The sequence below is a fragment of the Balaenoptera borealis genome, assembly GCF_965194805.1.
Source record: "Balaenoptera borealis genome assembly, chromosome: 5".
Classification (NCBI taxonomy): Eukaryota; Metazoa; Chordata; class Mammalia; order Artiodactyla; family Balaenopteridae; genus Balaenoptera; species Balaenoptera borealis.
In genome coordinates, this window is record NC_138862.1 from 96,370,180 (window position 1) to 96,386,294 (window position 16,115).

Here is a 16,115-nt window from a genome sequence, read left to right on the forward strand (position 1 = left end):
TGAAGTAAATATAAAAAAAGGAAAATATCATTTCCTCTCTGATTCTAAAGTTAATACCTACATAGAAAAGACAAAAACTTTGAAAAAGAAAATATAAATCATTCCCAAATTTTACCTCTAGTAGGCATTATTCACCTTTAGCATTTTGGTGACTGTTCTTCCAGGTGTGTGTGTGTATGTATATATTTCTATATCAAATCTAATCAGATACAAATTTATGAGTATGCATTATTGTGTGTGTATACAGTGCAGACATCTTTCTCTCAACATGTTTTTCACATGTGTGGAATGTATATATACATACATGCAGATATTTGTATGTAATTGTATAAGTGGATTATATTCTACATGTTATTCTACAGTTTTTTCACTCAGCAGTGGGTCATAAAGATATTTTCATGCCATTGAATACAGATACAATCAGCCTTTTAATGTCTGTGTACCATGTCTCTCTGTAGATATACCTGATTGATTCTGATCAGTCAAATGGCAGCAGTGGGTCTCAAATGGGCTTTGGTTTTAGGGAGTACTCTGGGCCAGAGACCCTGTGTAACCTCCTAGTGGGGGCACTAAGGAGTGGTTGAGAGTTAAATGGCTTTTCTTGACAGATGTGGTTTTCTTTGGTGACTCTTAGTGTCAGTAGGGAGAGAGCTTCTGGTAATAGGGCTAAAGGAGTAAGTTCCTTTATGGAGTGTGGGGCTTGAGGTGTGAGACGACAGGATTGGCCAAGGCTTTAAAATGAAAGGGAATTACGCATGTTGAGATGGGATTGACAGAGAAGATAATGCAAACAGTTGAGGGCATCTGGTTCAGGTCAGCAGAGCAAAGCGGAAAATAGAGGAGAGACATATCAGTTGTGGAAAGGAAGGGACTTCTTGCAGAGTTGGCTACTGATTGCCTTGCCCTCGTGGGTTTGGCATTCGTTAGTAGACACTGTCTGAAATGGTACTTGCCATTTGAAACTTAAAAATAAACATGATATTTGTTCTTTGATCTCACAACTTAGACAAAGTGAAATGCAGGTGGCTAGGAGGCTACTATTTAGTTTTCTTACTTCCTTTTTAAGAAAAAAAAAGCATTCTGTTTGTAATTTTTGTTCTACTTCCTTATTCCTTACACAGCACTCTCAGGCACTTGGCTATCAGCCAGTCAGTTTTTAAAAAGACTTGTATGTTTTTGTTTAAAGAGTGTGTGGCCTATCCTTTACTAGAGTATCTTTCTTTCTTTCTTTCTTTCTTCCCCCCCCTTTATTTTTAAGAATCACTGACTGGAAAAACTGCCAAGGCATTATTACTGTAGAGTAACCCAAATTAACAAGCTCTCATGGTATAGGAAAGCACCCTGCATGCCAAAATATGAGTCAGAAAACCTGGTCCAATTTTACCCTGCTAAGTGGTTTAATCTTTGGAGCAAGGCTTTATCCAAAATATCCGTTTGTGGACTGGTGCGGAAAAAGAATATGTTTGGGGGGTGCTTATTAATAATTTATTATATAGCACATAAAAAGTAGAGTTGAACAAGTATCACCACACTATCTGCTATTTTACTCTGCTTTGTTAGGGGCTATACCAGAATTGTTTTCTGTTCTCACTGTTATACACACACACACGCTCACTCTTTGTGATAGGCTTATATATTACATTTAAAGTATGAAGTATGCCTTAAAATAACATGGCATTCATTAAGTTAATAAACGTATTGAGTGAAGGCGCTCTCATAGATATTGGTTATATGAAGATAAATAACACATGGTCCCCACCCTTAAAGAAATTATTGTTTAGACGAGTGAGACAGAGGTATATTCTAGAAGTATATGGAAATTATGGAAGATAACAGGCAAAAGAGGAGTAGTCAGTTCTACTGTGGGGTTGGGATGCCTGAAAAAGCTTAGCAGGTGATTTTTGAGAGAGAGTTGTACACTACATAGAGGGGGAAGAGGTGGGGTATGGGGGTAGGTGATGCTCAGTTCAGTTCAGAGTTGTTACCGGAGCCATAGAGGCCTGAGACATGATGACACTGCACATAGCTTCCTATGGCTAATGTGAAGGGTAGTATGGAGGAGTGGAAGGAGATGATACTGCAGAGGTAGTTAGGGGAGTTTGAATGTTATCTAGAAGATTTTTAAATGGCTAATTAATATTTATTAATTAAAATCAGGGAAAGATTATCCGGCAAGTCAGAGGAGACAATATTCCCAGCAGAGAGATCAGTTTGCAGCTGTTAAAGCAATGTAGCTGGAAGTGCTATGGGCTCAGCATCTCAAACTACGTGAGTCAAAATCAAAATGAAATTGAGGAAGATAAAGGTGTAGAAACAGTAAGACATGTGACTGATTTTGTGTATGAGTTATATGAGAGGGAGGCGTTAGGATGACTTCCAGATTAGTCTGTCTTGTGGGATTTTTAGAAGATGCCAGTGGCCATTTGAGGAGAAGCTGGTTTAAGAAAGAACGATAGGGAGGGCTTCCCTGGTGGCGCAGTGGTTAAGAATCCGCCTGCCAATGCAGGGGACACGGGTTTGAGCCCTGGTCTGGGAAGATCCCACATGCCGTGGAGCAACTAAGCCCGTGCGCCACAACTGCTGAGCCTGCACTCTAGAGCCTGCAAGCCACAACTACTGAGCCCGTGCACCACAACTAATGAAGCCCACGTGCCTAGCCCATGCTCCACAACAAGAGAAGCCACCGCAATGAAAAGCCGGTGCACCGCAACAAAGAGTAGCCCCTGCTCGCTGCAACTAGAGAAAGCCTGCATGCAGCCATGAAGACCCAACACAGCCAAAAATAAATACATAAAATAAAATAAAATAAAAAGAAGAAATGATAATGAGTTTGGTGTTTGAATATGTTGAGTTTGAGTTGGTAAGAGACATCCAGAAAGATGTGTTCTGTAAGTATTTGGACCTGGAGAGTAAGGGTTTGTCATCAAGGATTGAGACTATTCAGGATTGAATTGTTTGAAACTGTGGGAGTAGGTGTGATAATCTAGGAATTGAAAAGGAAAAGTGTTGAGGACAAAGGATGAACAGTTTGGGGGTGGGCTAGAAAGAAGAGCTGGTAAAGAAGATCGAGAGGGAATGGTCTAAAAAGAATCCACTGAATGTGTCAGAGGGTATTAGTGATTTTTGCTAATGGGATTTTAGTGGTGTGCTAGAATAAAAGCCAGATTGCAGAATAATTTTTTATATTTTATTAATTGTATTTATGCACTGAATTACAGATTTAAGTATTTTATTAAAATTAAGAAATACTTAAAAGATACAGATAAATATAGAGAATTAGTTAACCAACTTGTGTACCCACTATGCAGTTTTTTTAACTTTTTATTTTTAAATAATTATAGACTCAGGAGGCCTTCACTCAGCCTCCTCCAGTCACTTGTTCAGTTTAACAAATGTCCTGGACTGGTACAAATGCTAATGTTTTGGGATAGATTATGGAACTGTGCAGGTAGTGTGAATATGGATTCTGTACCCTTGTATGGCGCAAGCCTGGAGTTTTGATTCTCATAAGAGCCTCTCTCCTTCCACCTGGGGCAGGGCAGATAGCAAGCTTTCTTGCTGCTTCTCAGGACGCATGGGTGGAGCTTTTCCAGCTCCTTTTCACATATTGAGGAGCCCTTTTGAGGATCTTGGCTCAAAACAGGTTTTACTTCTAGGTCCCCCCTGAAATAGGCTCAAAATCAGGTCTTCTATCTCTGTGGGCCAATATCTCCCTAGATTGCCTTGGTGTCAGCTGGAGCTTACATCTTTGAGTTTCTTCCTTTCCGGTGCCTGGGAATTCCCTCTCCCTTCCCCTTTTTTGAGTTCAGTTATATATTTTTATAATTTTTCATGCTGATCTTGCATTTCAGTGAGTGCATTTGGGCACATGGATGTATTAGTTCAGTCTGTCTTGTTCCTTGAATCAGAAGTTTAATAACCTATTTCTTAATTTTATTCTCTGCATTGTCCATAAAAAGGATTTGAGGTTGGATTATGTTACTCTCGTTAAAAATATTATTTATTTTTATAATGGATAATACATGCATGTGGTAGTCTACATGTGTCCCTTTGTCCTGTTCCCACCCAGTTTGCCTTCACAGGTACAACCAGTTACCAGTCTCTTATATATCCTAGAGATAGACCATGCACTAGTTTATTCTTTAACAGCAGCTTTAGTGTTTATAATTTAATCTTGTAACCAATATTCAGGAGTTTTCCATCTGTTCGGCAAGTAACAATTCTATTTTCTTCTTTTCTGAGAGCTTTTGAAGGAGAATGTTATACTAGTTATATGTTACGTGTATGTTTTTATACATGTGAATGGATTATCTGTGTTTTAACTTTTGTTCATTTCAGAAATGCCTCCAAATGTGACAGAAAAATGACAAAATAATGTAGACTGTTGATTCAGATGTTTTAAGTCACTACATAGAATATTAAAATAATGGAACAATAGCCCTAATTTTTGGGAGGTAGTAGAAATGATATTTTAAGATGTTGGAATCTTATGAAACACAACGAGGATGTCCTTAAAAATTGTCCTAATTACTAACCAGTACATGCTATTGTTTGCATATGTGCAAATAATCGCCTACAGAAGTGATGGGTCTGTCAAAGATGAAGCCCTCTCTTAGGTTCCTCAGCCACAATATATACCATTGATTGCCTAACTGCAGCTTGGTGAAATTCAGTGACATGGAAGCAAGAAATGGAAGCCTATGACCTGATATGTTTTCTTCCTTAGATCAACCTCTCTACTTCTCCTACACCTGCACAGTTAATAAGCCGTTCCCAGGCTTCCAGTTCTACCAGTGGCAGTATTACCCAACAGACTATGTTACTAGGGAGTACCTCCCCTACCCTAACGGCAAGCCAAGCTCAAATGTATCTCCGAGCTCAAATGGTAAGATATGAGCTACCAGATTTTTTCAGTGTTTAAAGACTTGAGAGAGATCAAAATGTTTCTTGATTTGATGCAATAGGAGGCATTTTTAATATTTAAGAAATGTTTGACAAAATTTTTGTGTATGTGCCTAGCTCTTATACATTTATGTCATGAAAAATTCTACCTTTAATTGGTAGGCCTTCTTGGTGTATCAGATAGTAATTAGCAGCATTAGGGAGCTAACAGATTCTGTAACATAGGAGTGATTAATTTTTAATATCAAATTTCTTTGATTTCAAACTCTTTTTCATATTTTAACATCTCTGAAACTGAGATGCATTTTATATTGATGGCATCTTACGGTTGTAGTTGGTGCTTATAGTGATACATAAAATCACCGTATATCTTTGACATCTTAGATTGATGAAATTGTTAGAAACATAAAAAACTTGGTTAACTATAAATTAGAATTTATATTGTGGGATCTTCTGAAATCTGGATTGGAGTTCGTGTTAATTTACCAGATGAGTCTTAGCTTTGGTTATTCCCATCTTAAAATCTGCAAGGTGATTTGTGTTCCTATGCTCACTTTGATCTTTTGTTAATACAGGAATGTTAATTTGGCTATTGTGTGTTTGAGTATCTACTGATTTCCTAATTTACTTGTTGAGCCTTCTTTAAGGAATGTAAAAATTGGTTGACATTTACTTTATTTGATGTCTTTACAGGTAGCTAGAGAAGAACTTTGTCCCTGATATGTATTTATTTATATTCTTTTTTATCCAGTGAACTGAATATATATCTGGATCCCCAGTTCTCCACTAAAATTGCAAAGAAAGTTTCCATCATATTTCTAACAGGAAACAATAATATGACCCTCTTTTTATTTACAGACTGTTCAATAGACATTACCATATTTCTGGGTTTTTTCCCCATGAGATCTTATTTAATCAATAATATGCTTCAGAATTAGGGAGAACCATTTGAAATGGTTGCTACTGGACCGTTTTTGACCTCTAAAACTGGCAGTTTCATATGGTTCGCGCTAGATAGAACATCTTTTTAGGTATAGTGCTTTTAGCTGTTTGTACTGTAAATTACCTTCTTGTGAAAGTTATACCTGTTATTTAATTCACTTAAATTTAGTATGTAAAGAACTGAAGTTTAAATGATCCTTTAATTGGTAATTTTAATTTAAACAGAAATGGCTTTTGAGGAACTGTATAACTTGATGCAATTTTGAGATAGAGTATTCACAGGTTCTTTGAAACAACAGTCATAATTTACTAAATTGGATTGGATAATCTCTGAGTGGATTGTATTGCCTTTTTTAATTAATGGCATTCTGTTTCAGTATTGAAAAAAAATTTGAAAAGAGATGGTGATAATTAAATAAATCAAGTATGTCTTTCCTTTCTTTTTCTTTTCTTTTTTTTTTTTTTGATGTGAAGTTTTTTTGCAGGCTGCTTTGTTGTTGACTTTTAACATGTTGTGGCATTTACACTTAGAATGAATATTTCTTTACAAATAGTTTTAAAATCAAGAGCAACCTAGGTTTGTACTACACAGATCCTGTGTAGCTGAGTGAAATATTGTAATGTAGCATGTGGCATAGTTATCCTTTGGGGTAAAGAGGACTGAAAAGACTTTTTGGTGTTTCTTTTCATGTTTCTCACTGAAATTTAGTTTGCGTTCAAGAGCAGTGACTATGGTTGCATATTCTAACTTCCATTTTAGGAATCCTGCCACAATAGTTTTGAGCTAGGAAAAGTTTAATAGCTTATTCGGGGAAAAATTTGGTATGAGGATTTCATACTGCCAAAATACATTTTCTTTTTTGAGCACTGATTTATTTTCTACTCATCAGAATCATGAGCTGTTTCAAAAATGTTTCTGGTTTTTTTTTTTTCCTTTTGAGTTCTCTATTATCAAGAAGTTCTCCTTGTCATGTAAAACCTTTTGCTTAGGAGACAATCCTAAACTGCATTGTCTTTCTGTCACAAATTTCAGTCTCTCTTGCCTGCTATACATTGTGTGTGGGGCATGTTCTTTTGTCTTAGGGTATTTTTTTGGTTTTTCTGTCTGTACAGCTGATTTTCACACCCGCTACCACTGTGGCTGCTGTACAGTCTGACATTCCTGTTGTCTCGTCGTCATCGTCATCTTCCTGTCAGTCTGCAGCTACTCAGGTGAGCTTGTCTAGCTTCATAATGTGGTACTTAAGGTCTGGGTCTTCAGGTTAAAGGTAAACGTGCATTTGTGTTTAAGTTACCGATGGTTTCAGTGCTCGTTGTCACACATTTCAGATCAACATTTAATCCAGTGAGAACTTCAAGAAAATTTTTTGGTTTTATAGAAATTATAATGCCATTAAACACGGATATTTAGGTTATTTGACGTTAGTGAAAGTTAATGCGTTTTGCTATGACATTGTATGTTTAGTTTCATTGTAAAGCAGATTTATTATGTGAGATGTATTCTTTTCTTTAGATTCCTTTGTAAGCAGTTAGGTAATAACCGCGTCAAGGTGGTTTTTAAGTTTAAAAATGAGCTGGGTAAACTTTAAACTTAAAAAATTGAGCAGAATGTTACTCAGTTTTTTGTTTATACTTTGTTTGGTACCATGGAAAAAATGAACTTTAACTTTCTCCTTACACCATTCACAAAAATAAACCAGAAGTAATGTAGACCTACAGGCAAAAGACAGAACTATAAAACCTCTAGAAGAAAACATAGGGGATATCTCCACAACTCCAGGGTAGGCAAAGCTTTCTCACATAGGACACAAAAAGCATTAACTGTAAAAGAAAATAATGATAAATTGGACTTTATCAAAATTTAAAAACTGTTCTTCGAAAGACATTGCTACAAAAACAAAGAGGCAAAGCCACAGACTGAGGGAAAATGGTCACAATACATATATCTGACAAAGGACTTGTATTCAGAATATGTAAAGTGGGTTTACAACTCAGTAATAAGATCATGAATAAAAAATGGGCAGAAGATTTGAACACTTCACAAAAGATATGCAGAAGGCCAATAAGCACATGAAAAAATGCTCAACATGATTAATCTTCCTAGAAATATAAATCAAAACCACAATGAATATCACTACGCACTCACTAGAATGTCTGAAATGAAGGAGACTGAAAACGCCACCTGTTGGCGAGAATGTGGAGGAACCATACTATCATATGTTGCTGGTGAAATTGTAAAAGAGTACAACCACTCTGAAAAACAGTTTTCTTATAAAGTTAAACATATGCTTAACATGTGACCCAGGAATTCCACTTCTAGATGTTTACCCTGAGAGATTTGAAAACATATATCCACATGAAGATGTTTAAATGAATGTTCGTAGCAGCTCTATTCAGAATAGCCCCAAACTGGAAGTAACCACTGTCTTTTAACTGGTGAATGGATAAACGTATTGTGGAATATTACTCAGAAATAAAAAGGAACAAACTACTGTACATCTCAGAAACATTATAATTAGTAAAAGATGCCAGACATCACAGAGTGCAATACTCTGCGACTCTATTTATATGAAATTTCTGAACAGGCAGAACTAATCTATAGTGAAAAAAAATGGATTTGTGCTACCTGGGGCAGAAGGTGGGGGAGATTGACTGGGAAGGGGCATGAGTGATGGAAATGTTCTATATCTTGATTGGGGTGGTGGTAACATGGTATATACATAATGTCAAAACTTATTGAACTGGTTCATTCATTTTATTGTTTGTAAGTCACACCTCAGTAAAGTTAATAAAAATGAATGAAATTGAGTAAATTTTAAATTAAAACAGTTGAGTAGACTTTTTACATTGTATGATACCATTTTGATATTTTTCCATAGATAATGTTTTGGATTGCATATGGCAGAAATTGGTATATCTCAAGGTCATCCTTGGCTTTGAATTTTTAATTTAATAATCTCAATCATCTGGTAAAAAGTAAAAAATGAGATAGCAATAATATTCTTTGGTATTTTTCATAGAATCTCTATTTTATTTAATAACAAAGTCCAGTTTTCATATATCAGCATATAAAGATGGTGACCAATTAAACTCCGGTTTCTCATAATGTGCTCTGTGACCCTCTATAGTTCCTTAACTTATTTGGACTTCAGTTTCCATACTTACAAAATGAGACCTTTGTTAACTTTAAGGTTTTTTCAGCTCTAAACTTTAAGTGTCTCTTTGTGGAATGAATTTGTTGAAGTAATTATCTTCCTGTTTGTTTTGTTTTGTTTTGGTTTGGTTTCTTTTGGTTTGGTTTTATAAAACCTGTCAACTTCCAGAATGGTAAAGTGGCATGGAGCTAGGAGTGCGGTTGCCATTGAAATTACATGTATGAAGTCCTGCATGGGCTTAAGTTCAACTCCCACTGCAGTCATTTATTAGTTGTATGACTTTAGATAAGTTACCAAACATCTCTAATAGTCATACATACTTGCAGGGTAAGTTGAAGAGTGAGTAATATATGTTTAGTGTCTAGAATATTGTAGGTACTCATTAGTACTTTTTCTGCAAAGGGGAGAATAGGAAGACCTGGGTTTATATTCTGACTTCAGCAACAGTTGCTTTGTCACTTGCCAGTTGATTGATTTTGGATAGGTCCTAGTATAGCGTGGTGTTTATAAGTTTGGACTCTGGAGCCAGGTTCTCTGGATTCAGATACATGTTCTACCACCTTCTCATTGTATATCCTTAAACCTCAGTTTCAACAATATAAAATAAAATAAATGTAATGCTTCGTAGGGTTGTAATGAGGATTAAATAGGTTAATAAATGAAAAACAGAACAGTGTCTGTTACCTAGTTGGCACTCACTAAATGTTAGCTGTTGTTATTACTTATGCTAAGCCTCAGTTTCTTCACTGTGAACTGGAAGTAATAGCTCGGAGTTGTTACAAGGAATAAATGAGACAGTAATCATAAGTAAAGCACTCAGCATAGTGCCTGGCACGTAAGATATCACATGCTACTAATTACTGTTTTTGTTATGCACTGTCTAAAGATGAGTCATGAATTTGGTTCTTGGCTTTCACATAGCTAATGGTGAAGAGAGAAACTCAACCATTTAAAGGATTTGCAGTTTCCAAGGTAAAATAAACCAGTTATTAGGAAAATACAACTAACAAACTCTCTAGAGCACAGTCTGTTTTGTGGGTTCTCATGGTCAAAGTAATTTATAGAATTAGCTCTTTGGGGTCCAGTTTGATGTGTATAGGTATGTGGCTCTCTAATAATCTGACTCAATTCAAGGATAGATTGAGGAACTAGAGGGATGGATTGACCTTTAGGAACTTCTCTACTAACGTTTTTCTTTGCTGTGCTTTAGAAGTGGCAGTGAATGAGGCTGACAGTGGTAGGTGATGCTAATATTTTGAATATTCCAGTGGTAACTTTCCTCAAGTTCAGGGCCGTTAGTTTTGAAAAATTTGTGCTCTACTTTGTTAATTTTTAAACATATATTTGCAGTTTTTAAAACATTTAATTTGTTTGTAATTGAGAAATACCAAATTTGAAGTTTTATTTTAATACTCTTTAACTGACAAAAGTCAGTATAACAGTTAATTTTTCCTCAGTTTTAAAATTTATAGCATACTGTAAAAAAAATGAGAAATTTGGAATATCTTACCCTTACCATTTTAAATGCTCCATCTCTTCTCCTTATCATGAAAAAAAAAAATGTGACTTTCAGAAAGATATCATAAGACTAAAAGTATGTTACAGAAAAGTAAAAAATCTTACCAAGGCTCTCTGGGCAATTCTGTAAGAATTGAGGAGAAAACAGCCTTTTAGATTTAAAAGCTAGAAACAGTTCTACTGCCGGCAGTGTGACATGAACTCTTAACTTCCTTATCTACAAAGAAGAGATCCTACGATAATTCACACATTATTTGTTAGATCCAAATTAAAAAACTGAAGTGAGAGTATTTGGGTAATCCACTATAAAAATGTAAGGTGTGAAATTAGCAAAAATACTTTGTGGGAATTCTAGACGTTTTCAAAAGTCAGAAAGTTTCCACAAACTGATCATAGGAAAAGTTCAGATGAAATGAAAGTTGGGCATTAAATGCCATAATATTCTTTATCTTAGAAAGGGTGGGTTCTTTTTAAAAGTGAAGTTCTGTCAAGGAAATCTGAATATGTGATCTATTAACAGCTCAGTTAGCTCTGTATATGCTTTAGGAGTACAGTTTACATGTTTGAAATTTATTGTAAATATTTAAGCCAAGATGACCATAGATAGTAAAGCCATATTCTAAAATTTATCTATTCATATAAATAACATATAGTATATAATATGCACATACATACGTTTTCTTTCAGAATTCCAGAAAACAAAAGGAAAATTAGAAGAAAAAAGTATATTATTCTATAGAAATGGACTGCTACAGCTTAAGGGTTCACTGTGTCAGATCTTCATTTACTTTGAATATGCTTTTCCTTTGAAGGAAAGCTTTTGTTTTTCAGGTTATAGTTCAGACCTTGATTACCATCATTCTGTGGTCCACCTTATACATTATTTATGGCAGATGTTAAATTTCTTGCTGTTTTTCCGTTGCTTCCTGAGAGATTTTAATATTCCTCTGCTAGACATTTGTTGAGATTTCTTTTGGTAAAACATGAACAGATTTTAATGTTAGCTTAAGGAAACCATAAATAGAACAAGATATTTAACAACAACAAGAGCAACAAAATCCATGCAATACATTTTTCAGAATCAGATATAGGAGAATACCTCAGACTTGTGTAGTTTCTGTTATGTCTGCAGCCGGAATTGCGGGGAGTACAAAAGTGAACGTCAGAGATGAGAGCCTGCCAGTCGGAGTCTCAGTATTTCACAGACACAGACATCAGTAATTCTAAAACAAGCGAGATGTTTGTCATTGGTATAGGCCACTGTGATCCAAATTCTATGGGAAGAGCATAGAGGGGAGGAGAAATTATTTCTAACCAGAGACTTCGAGAGGTTTCTTTGGGAGAATGGGTAGGAATTTTACTGGTCTTGAGCACTGTGTTGGGCTTCAGGAGACAGCGTTGAGGAAAGAGGAATTTGAGCAAGGGCTCTAAATGAAGGCAGTGCAAGGTATGTTTGGAGAAGGGTGAGCAGAACAGTTTGGCTAGAGAATGCGGATTGTGAAATAGAATAGTGGAAAAAGGGGCTCAAAGCAGTTTGGGCCTAGACTGTGGAGGGCTTTGAGTGGCAAGCTGAGAAATCTGGATTTCAGCATATTTTATTTTTTCATTAAATTTCAGTAATACAGCAGTAATTAGTCCATTTACAATGCTGTGAAATATTTGACAAAAATCAGAGAAGATGCTCCATATGGTCTCACTTAGAAAATTCTTTCAGTAGCTTAGAATAGAACTGATTAAAACTTCAACTGCCCTGAAGTAAACATTTATTTAGCATCTGCTATTGGCTGAACACTGCATTGGCACTTGGAAAGAGAAGGTGTAGAGCATCAGTTAATGATACAGTTGTAGAGACAGAACACACATGAAACTGAAGAGCATTCATAAAGCAGCAATATATTTGTTACTTTAGAATCTCTTTTACTTCAGTTTCCCTCCCAGTGCCAGTGCTACCATAAATGTATTAGGTGCATTCATTTCTGAGGCAAAAGGTTAGGAAGCTATTGGAGAGGCATTTTCTGCCTTGCTGTTTGAAAATGTTATAGACCTCAGGTGAGAGTAATTGGGATAATCCTTGCCATCATCCGGACTGGCAGTGTGTTTAGAATAGCCCCGGTGTAGGTAGGAGTCATCACGTGAACCATTTCAAGGCCATGCACGATGTCTTTAGTTCATGAGATCTAGTTCTCAAAGGCAAATGAGTGTTTCATAACCACCACAACAAAATCTCACTAACTCTTTAAAATTAGTTAATAGGAAATGCTTTTCAGAATTATCACAATGGGGTAGGTGATTTCATGAATTTGTTTTCTTACTTAGAAGATTAGTGTTCCCTTATAATCTCTATTAACCTATTAACTTTCTTTTTTTGTTATCTTTCTGATCTTTATTAAGATAGCAATATTGTATCCACACTGTCCTAATTGTGTGTAGTAATTTCTCACAAGTTTATGAGGGACTTGTAGCCTTAAGATGTTTCACAATCCTGTCATGGAGAACTCAGAGTGAAGTAGAAGGAATTGCTCATTCTTCCCTCCACACCCTGGGCTCTCCCACCACTGTGGCTTTGCTCAAGTTTTCCTCTTTGCCTGGAATGCTCTTCCTCTTTCTCCTTCCTTTTGACTGTCTCTGACCTGGTAACTTTAAAATGCAGTATGTTGCAGAGTAATTTCCTCATATTGATAGTTCATTTGCAATATATATATAAATATTCTATTTTCATTTAGTTCTTAATGTTTCTTTTCCTTAATGTCTTTTTTAAAAAATTGCCACTTAATGTTTAAGATATGATTACTTAGAATAATAGCTCCCCTTGCCTTCAGGGTTAATTAGTTGTTTCAAGTGCTTGGAGCTTTATGCATAATATAAAGAGCATAATATAAATGTGCTGTCATTGTTGTTATAATGGTAATGATTACCACATCAATTAATACCATCTGTTTCATCCTTATTTTTTGTTATGTGGTTCTTAGGTTCAGAATTTAACATTACGCAGCCAGAAGTTGGGTGTATTATCTAGCTCACAAAATGGTCCGCCAAAAAGTACTAGTCAAACTCAGTCATTGACAATTTGTCATAACAAAACAACAGTGACCAGTTCTAAAATCAGCCAACGAGATCCTTCTCCAGAAAGTAATAAGAAAGGAGAAAGTCCAAGTCTGGAATCACGAAGCACAGCTGTCACCCGGACATCAAGTATTCACCAGTTAATAGCACCAGGTGGGATAAAGCTTTTGTTGAAAATAGTTGCATTATTCATTTTCTTAGCAGGCAGAGCAAAACAAAAGATGTCCATTACTTGAACGAGAATACTTTTAAAACATTTTAAAATGTGAATTTTATAAGTTAACAAAAGAACAGTAGTGTAGCTTGAAAAAAGAGAAATCAAAAGAGCCCAACAACTAAAACAAATTATAATAATAAAATAGATTTTTTGGGTCAGTTGACATTTGATTAACATCTTCATCATGTGGTGGTCTTCTGTTATGTAGATAGCTTTAAAAAATTTGCCTGTGGTTTGTTTAATGTGCTTTAGTGGAACAAAATTAAAAGCTTTTTAAAAAAAGCAAGTATATATTTTTCTTTAACATTGTCATTAGTGGGAGGAATTTATCAGTTTCCAAAAATAAGGATTATGCATAATTATTTACCTCACCATGTTGCTTTTGTTCCATCTTTGATTTCATCTCTGAGAGGCAAATGTCAGGGAATCAACTAAGTCGTTTTCATTTTCATCAGCCTTTGAATCCCATGTGTGCTCCCTCTGCCATCTACAGATAATGTCGCTTCATGGTTCCCATGCTGGAAATTCTGGGGCCGTGCAGACTGAGTTTCCTTACCATGTCTTCTGTTCATCTCAGAATTTCTCAGTGTTGAGCTTTCTTCACTTCTAATAGGATAAGGAATTATCTGCTTTCTTCTTCAAAGTTAGCACTATTTCCTTGTGTCGTTGATTGCATCTTTTTTTACTGGCTCCTGACCTTCTTTCATAGTTATTATAGCATCTTTTGTCTCCCTCATGCTGGATCCTTTCTTTTGCTTCTTAAGCATACTTAGATCTCTCCTATTCTTAATATATCTATATATGTTTTTATACCAGTTTAACTATTGTTTATTGGAAGTGTGTGTGTGTGTGTGTCTGTGTGTGTTTGTGTGAGATGCACTGGGCTAGATACCTCACATATGTTACATTAAAAAAAAAAAATCTTCCTTTGATCCAGCCTCATCAGGTAAGCATCTTCTTTCTATCCTTTTATAATTATGCATTACTTTTTTTTCTTTTTTTTGCATTACTTTTTAAAGATTCATTTTACACTGCTGAAGGTTGCCTTTTCTCTTTTTATGTTTCCTCTGTGCTGATATTGCCAACATTCTCTATATCACGCAATCTCAAGATCTTGGAGTTGTTTGATTCCCCTAGTTAGAAATCTCTCATCCCTCTGAACTTGTATAGCATTTTTAAAAAAAATATTTACTTAATTGTCTGCACTGGGTTTTAGTTGCAGCATGCGGGGATCTTTTAGTTGCGGCATGTGGGATCTTTAGGTGCGGCATGCGAACTCTTAGTTGTGTCATGTGGGATCTAGTTCCCTGACCAGGGATCAAACCTGGGCCCCCTGCATTGGGAGTGTGGAGTCTTAGCCACTGGACCACCAGGGAAGTCCCTTGTATAGTATTTTTATATTTCTTTGTGGTACTTTTTCTTTTATAGTTATTTATATACTTATTGATCTTAACTTTTCTATTAGACAGTAAGTAAGCTCTTTGAGGGTAGGGGACTAATATCAAGCACCTACGTGTCAGGTACTTTACATTTATTAAATCTTTTAATCCTTTTTCAGATTAACCTTTTCATTCTTTTATCTTGACAGCACCAAGTTGTGCCTTATATGTACTTATATCTATAATAGGTGGACAATAGTAAATATTTGTTGGATTAGTAGTTGATTTTTTTTTTCCATTTGAATTTTGGCAGTTATAGCACAGTTTTTTCCATTTGTACTAACTAGGTGTCACTGCTTAGAATTCTTCAGTCTGAATCTTAGATAAGTGAAGGGTTTGTTAGAATGTATAAATAATAAATCCACTCATAGTATGGTTAGGTGTGAATTCTTTTTTATAAACATCTGTGTGCAAGGTCCTGCTATCTATATGGCATGATAACAGGATTTTTGTACTGTGTTGTCCAGAGTATTCTTAGCCTCAAACCAGCCTCTGGTCAGTGTTTTTTTTCTTGTTTTGTTTTCTGTTTGGCTGTGCTCCGTGGCTTGTGGGATCTTAGTTACCCAACCAGAGGTTGAACCCATGCCCTCAGCAGCGAAAGCGCGGAGTCCTAACCACTGGAACGCCAGGGAATTCCCTGGCCAGTGTTGGTGGAAGGAGTTCGTGTGGAGAGGCAGTGACCCACTGTGCTTGGAATGACTGCTCAGGGGACAATTTATAGTGATTTCTACAGTTTTGATAGATTATAATGGAGGGTAGGTTAATTTACTTTCAAAGAGAAAGGTAGAACCTCTTTCAGGGTTAGTTCAAGCAAAGAGATATGCTTTTGGATTTTCATTCCCCCTGAACTCACAATATCTGGTTCTAAGTTAACACTTA

At 35.8% G+C, this 16,115-nt stretch overlaps 2 protein-coding genes across 12 annotated transcripts in view; one reads left to right on the top strand and one right to left on the bottom strand.

The window, feature by feature from the left end:
- Positions 1 to 16,115, top strand: part of PHC3 (polyhomeotic homolog 3) — an 85,415-nt gene that overhangs the window by 19,579 nt on the left and 49,721 nt on the right. For 5 of the 6 annotated variants that reach the window (XR_014245175.1, XM_082393930.1, XM_082393932.1 and 2 more), the window contains exons 5-7: positions 4,727 to 4,885; positions 6,958 to 7,056; positions 13,487 to 13,733. Coding sequence is in view for 5 of the 6 variants with exons in the window: in XM_082393930.1 (XP_082250056.1) it covers positions 4,727 to 4,885; positions 6,958 to 7,056; positions 13,487 to 13,733 (505 nt within the window). In the remaining variant the exon portion in view is untranslated. The remainder of the gene's footprint in view (positions 1 to 4,726; positions 4,886 to 6,957; positions 7,057 to 13,486; positions 13,734 to 16,115) is intronic. The other variant, XM_082393933.1, reaches the window with a different exon arrangement.
- The window catches only part of GPR160 (G protein-coupled receptor 160), a 127,257-nt gene that overhangs the window by 11,309 nt on the left and 99,833 nt on the right, over positions 1 to 16,115 (bottom strand). For 3 of the 6 annotated variants that reach the window (XM_082394207.1, XM_082394206.1, XM_082394210.1), the window contains one exon: positions 7,066 to 11,791. The gene's annotated coding sequence lies outside the window, so the exon portion shown is untranslated. Of the gene's footprint in view, positions 1 to 7,065; positions 11,792 to 16,115 lie in introns of those variants that run through there. The other 3 variants (XM_082394214.1, XM_082394202.1, XM_082394211.1) reach the window with 3 other exon arrangements.